General features: G+C 57.1%; 1 protein-coding gene and 1 long non-coding RNA gene across 2 annotated transcripts; both read right to left on the bottom strand.

Moving 5' to 3' along the window:
* Positions 1–1,195: 1,195 nt before the first annotated feature.
* Positions 1,196–2,209, bottom strand: LOC112961158. Its single transcript, XR_003251942.1, has 3 exons — positions 2,135–2,209; positions 1,562–1,643; positions 1,196–1,230 (listed from the first exon to the last, which is right to left on the bottom strand). It is a non-coding gene; the product is annotated as an uncharacterized LOC112961158 (long non-coding RNA).
* Positions 2,210–2,417: 208 nt separating this feature from the next.
* LOC112961159 lies at positions 2,418–4,341 on the bottom strand. The gene is made up of 4 exons (XM_026056046.1): positions 4,255–4,341; positions 3,869–4,052; positions 3,039–3,250; positions 2,418–2,642 (listed from the first exon to the last, which is right to left on the bottom strand). Exons 1-4 carry the CDS (start codon positions 4,324–4,326, stop codon positions 2,418–2,420), a joined length of 693 nt encoding a protein of 230 aa, XP_025911831.1. The 5' UTR covers positions 4,327–4,341.
* Between the last annotated feature and the right edge of the window lie 978 nt (positions 4,342–5,319).

Here is a 5,319-nt window from a genome sequence, read left to right on the forward strand (position 1 = left end):
CTGCAGACATTGGGTCTGTAGATGGCTGCCCTCCACATCCTTCCCGTCTTCTCACCTGTTACCTGGCCCGGTTGTTGTCCCCAGGAAGGTGGAACCCGAGACGCCGGTCCCAGCAGCTGGGTTGGATCCCACCTGGTGGGAGCCCACCAGCCCGCCGAGCCGCGGAGCATCTCCTCACCTGCCGGGCCATCACTCACGCACTGGAGAAACAGGTGGAGGGTCAACATGGCGTCCTCCGTGTTCCTGCCGAGTGCCTCCGCCAGGCAGCTGATGTCCTTCTGCAGGTGGCTCCAGAAGAAGCCTTCCACATCCTCCGGCTTCTCTTTCATCAGGTCGAGGACGGCCTGGGAGACAGGGCCGGGTCCTCAGGGAGCTCTCCACCAAGCCTCCTCCCCAGCGCTCGCGGCGCGGGCCAGCGCTGTTGGCTTTCCGAGGAGGCGGGAGGTCTCCGCTCACCGCTTTATCGGCGCAGGCACCCAGCAGCAGGACCGAGTGGAGCAGGGCCCTCACGAGCCCCACACAGGCGAGCGACAGGGACCACTCCAGGTCGTTCCTCCGCAATGAAGGGCTCTTGAGGAGGTACCCTTTCTCCGTTTTATCCACTGTGCTGCATGCAGAAAGCGCCGTTACCCACCACCTTAGTTTTTCTGGATCCCCGGCAGCAGGCTACCACCCAGGACCTTGGTGTTGGCCAGCAAGGGTCTTTTCCTGGCATGAGAGGGCAGCGGCAATGCAGCCAGGAGGCTCGACTTACATTTCCTGCCTCAAGAACCCCTTCTCGGGCTTGTGGTCGGTGCCCCCAACTCTGGCGCCGCACGTGCATTCCTTCACTTCCGTGGGGAGCCCACACTGTGTCGGGGAGGGAAGGGGGATGGCGTGAGCAGCCTGGGTCCAAGAGGCAACTCACTCAAGCCAGCAGCATGCAGGGCCCCCCCGAGCAGCTCCGTGTCCTCCGTCCGGCTTTCTCCAGGGAGGTCCTCGCAGCGGCTAACATGAGGCAGGAGGTAGCAACATCTCCAGCCAAGCTGGGCTCCAGGATGGAGAGGCCAAGACATGTTTCAAGCTGGCGGGTCCCTCCGGGAACTGGACGAGGACCTGGGAAGTCCATCCCCAGCCCTGCTTTCCCATGGGGGGCGCCATGAGGTGTGCAAGAAGACAGAGCTGCAAAGACCGCTGGCCCAACAGAGCCACTTACGTCAGTGACAATCCAGTATGATCCACACTGGCACGCTATGGGTGAAAGAGAATCGCATTAGTTGGCCGTCTCCCAGCCACAAAGTCCTCTGTGAAGCTCGCCGAGAGGGTGATGGGCCAGACTCCCACCTCCTGAGAGCCGGCCCCACCACGGGGCCCTCTCAGAGCTTGTCAAGAATGGCCCCAGAGCTGCTCGAGCCGGCAGGAGAGCGTGAAGGACTCGACCGACGCATGGAGTTGGCCTTGGGGCATTTTTTGTCCCCTCCCTCTGTCCTGTGGCCAGTCCTTACCAGGGCACCTTCCTGGCAGCTCTCCTGCCTGTTGCCCACTATGGGCCTAGAAGTGGCCATGTTTCCCCGACACTTACTCCAAATTTTATCCGAGGAACCGATTTTCCAGTTCTTCTCATCAAAAAGCAGGTCTYCAGGCATGGTGGGAAGGTAGGACCCCTGGGAAAGGCAATGTGGGCAGAAAGGAAAGTGAGGGACAAGGTCACCATTCTCCTAGCTTGCTTCCCGTCCACCCGAGAAATGCATGTGCTTAAAGGTGGGGGCCTTCTCAGAGGGACCAAGGCGGTGGCCGCCTCCCAGACGATCATGGGCAATGGGGAGAAGTTTTTGGTGAGCAGATGAGCAGAGCGCGAGAGACAGTGCGCAGGGACGTGCAGGGCTCCCCCCGAATGAAGGGAGGAGGCAAAGAAAGGTCCGCGCAACGCCATTTTCCGCTCCAAGGAAGCGAAGAGATGCCAACAAAATCCTGGAGAACCCCGATTCTTTATGGGTTTTGCTTCTGTAATCGAATGCAACAACCCACGAGAAGGGCCTTGGTGGGAAGGACCAGGATCCTGCTGCGGCCTCCAAGAGAAGCAACACACATCTCAGCTGCTTCCTGCAGCCCTCAAAGAGCGGAAACAATTTTGCTCAGCCCCAACAGGACTCACCTTCACCACACCAGGCTGGAAGCAGATGTTGCTGAGAAGGTGAGCGATGGGGCTCCGGGAGAGGACCAGGGCGAGTGCAGTGTAAAACACCACCCCCAGCAGGCCACCATTTTTGTGGACGGCAAGGTGCTTACAGTCTTCTTCAGTCTGTCCTCCAGAGGCGTGTCTGGGGTGGACAGCAGCTGGAGGATGTTCTCCATCTGTTTCATGACAGCCTAGAAAAGAAACGGTGCAGACCAGACAGTGTTTAAGGCAACCCCAATGCGGCACCTTGCTATCTTCTTCACAGCTGGGGTTCAGTGTCAATGCAAAGTCCTGTTTGTGTCCTGGGGTAGAAGAGAACTGCCACCGCTCTCCACCGACACCCCAGCAGAGACCTTTTCTGCTTGACACAACAGATACTCACAGTGAAGGTCTGGATTTCCTTGGGGTCGTTCTTTTTTATCAGCTTTTCTGCTCTTTCCAGCACCGAAAACATCAGCATTGTATTCGACCAGGTCGTTATATTCTGGAAAGCACAGTCGTTAAGCGCTTTATCGTAATTACATTTTCATAATAAGCAGGACGTCTCCGGAAGGGCTCAGGTGCACGTGAGAATGTCATCGCTGTGTTGGCATGCCCTTTTAAATATGTGTATTGAGGACAAAAGTGTCACAGAAATACAGGCGGTGAAATTCGTCCCAGCTGCATTTTAGTGGGCAATTGCTGCGTTCCTCCACTGCAGAAATCGGCCCCTGCGGAGAAACAGCCCCACGCCGGCTAGGTGTGAAAGGGAGGTGAACGCTCTCTAGAGGGGCTTGCACCTCTCCCCACACTGCAGGAGACCCCTCGTGAGTAAATTTGATGTGGCCCCTGTTGGGCAAAGCCCATCCCTGCAGCCCCCGGGCACTGGGGAACAGCTTACCTGGGACATTTCGACCCCTTGGGGTAAAATCCACTCCTCCGCCTGGAGGATCTTCCACATTGAAGTGACCCCGTAGGTGTTGCAGAGGTTTCTGATGAGGAACACCTGAGGCCACGGCGTCTGAGCCTTGGCCACCAGCTCCTTCATTGCGTTCACCAGGTCTTGCTCATCTTTCTCATACCTCTCAGCGGCCGGTGCGTTCACATCTGCGGCTGGCGACAAGGTTCCCCATTATGTGGGGGGGCACGTCCCAAGTGCCCTTGGCCAGCACAGCCACAACAGCTATTTAGGCTGCAGCAACATCTTCCACCCCCAACCATGGGTTGAAACGTTGCCTGGAGCTTGGAGAAGGCAGYGAGTTTGGGGGTTGAAGGGCTGATGGCATTCCTCATCTTTGGCCCCTGGTTGGCCCCAGGTCAGGAAACCTTCCCCGTTTTAGGACAGAACTCCCCAAGGGTGTCTAGGAGGTGGAGAGCCATCTCACGACTCCAGCTGGAGTCCTCTGACCCGCTTCTCGGGCTTAAGATGGACTCCTTGGCCCTCCAGCAGCTGCTTGGGTCAGGTTTGGGCTGTTTCGGTGGTCCACCATGGATTCCCTTTATAGCTGATAAAGGCGTAAAGGGGAGACCAGCCGCGTCTAAGGTGCAACACGACCCTTTCTCAACCAAGGTCCTTTCGCCCAGTCACTCCAAATTTCTCTGCCCCCTTCCAGCCCCGGTGGTTTCTCCAAAATGACTTCCTTTTTCATAACCGTTCATTTTTCCTAGCAACCGCCAAGGCTAGAGTAGGCAGAGACCGCGTTCTCCCGCTTGGCTAGCACGAGCACTCACCACCAAGCAGCCGCCTGCCGAGCACGGTGGCTACATGGCTGATGGAAAGCCAGAGCTGGGCGATGAACTGGAGGGTGTTAATCTGCGAGACCTCGGGCCTGCAAAAAGCAGAGAGGTCGGCGGCGGAGAGGCAGTTTTCGGCGAGCTGGATGTCATCTTCTTGGGAAGACGGGTGCATAAAGTCCTGCTCAACAGAGAAAAAAACATGACCTCTCCAGCCGTGACCTGTTCCATGCAGAGACTCTTCGTCCTCATCCTTAACGCGAGCTGCCTGCTTTGCTTCTGGTGGGAGCCCGTGAGGACAGCAAGGGGGTGAGGGACGGGGGACATCAGCTGGGGCGATGGTTCCCCTTTACGGCCCCATTGGGCTTCCCAAGAGCGCTCACCTCCAGGCAATGCACCACCATGAAGTAGAAATGGTCCCTGATGCTCTGGTTGGATGTTATCTTCTCCTCCATCTGCGAGAGGTATTTTTCCAAGTGGACCTTCATGTTGCTGAACCTAGGCCAGAGGCAGGAGACGGTGCGTCAGCCCCCAGGGGGCCGCGGGGCTTGGCAGGCGGCCGTGGAGCAACCTCAGTGCTGAACCTGCAGCGCAGGAGGAGCTTCAGCAGGGACGACTGGACGGTGGGGCTGGTGTCCATGCACTCTTCGAAAGGCGACAGCTCACTTTTCAGCTTGTACACCAGGAACGGAGGACAAGAGGTGTCATTTCTCTCCCAGGAGTGTGAGGGCACACACGCGTGGATGCGCGATGGACAGCCCTTACCCCGCTTGCCCTCCCGGTGCTCGGGGTTGGGCGGCTTGCAGGCCACGAACTGGATCAGCCGCTCAACAACCTCCTGGCATGGCGTGTCTCTGCCACTCAAAAAGTAGATGGTGACAAACTCGACAAAGAAGGAATTGCACTTCCGCCTGAACTTGTTGTGGCAGGCGACGGCTTCCCTGGAGGGAGGAAGAAAACAAAAGATGCACTGTCAGTGCCCAACCACAGAAGAAGCAACTTCCCTCTTTACGCCTCACCAAACGCGGCGCCCAGACCACAGAGAAGAAAGGCTTATTTTCATTAAAAATAGAGATGGGAATTAACCCCCAGCAAATATACCCAGGTATTTTGCATTTAATACTTGAGGTTGCTTCCTCTCCTCCACCTTTTTTTCCTCCTTCTCTCCTGCCTTGTTTTTAATACTTGGGCACGGATACCACGGAAGAGACTTAAAACTTTGATTTCCATGGCCGGGGGCCGTTTCTCCAGGAACCAACATCTGCTCTGGGGACTGTTCCAAGACTTAACGTGACGCGGAAGAGACGGAGCTGAGTGATACCTTGTGGCCTCCGAAGCCGTGGGGATGTAATGCTCCGGAAATTCCTTCTTGCAGATTTTGCACTGCTTGTTAGCCCACTCCAGGATGCACTGGGCGCAGAAGATGTGGCTGCAGGGCAGCTCTGCTG

This window comes from Apteryx rowi, unplaced genomic scaffold (genome assembly GCF_003343035.1).
Source record: "Apteryx rowi isolate R43461 unplaced genomic scaffold, aptRow1 scaffold_1293, whole genome shotgun sequence".
Classification (NCBI taxonomy): Eukaryota; Metazoa; Chordata; class Aves; order Apterygiformes; family Apterygidae; genus Apteryx; species Apteryx rowi.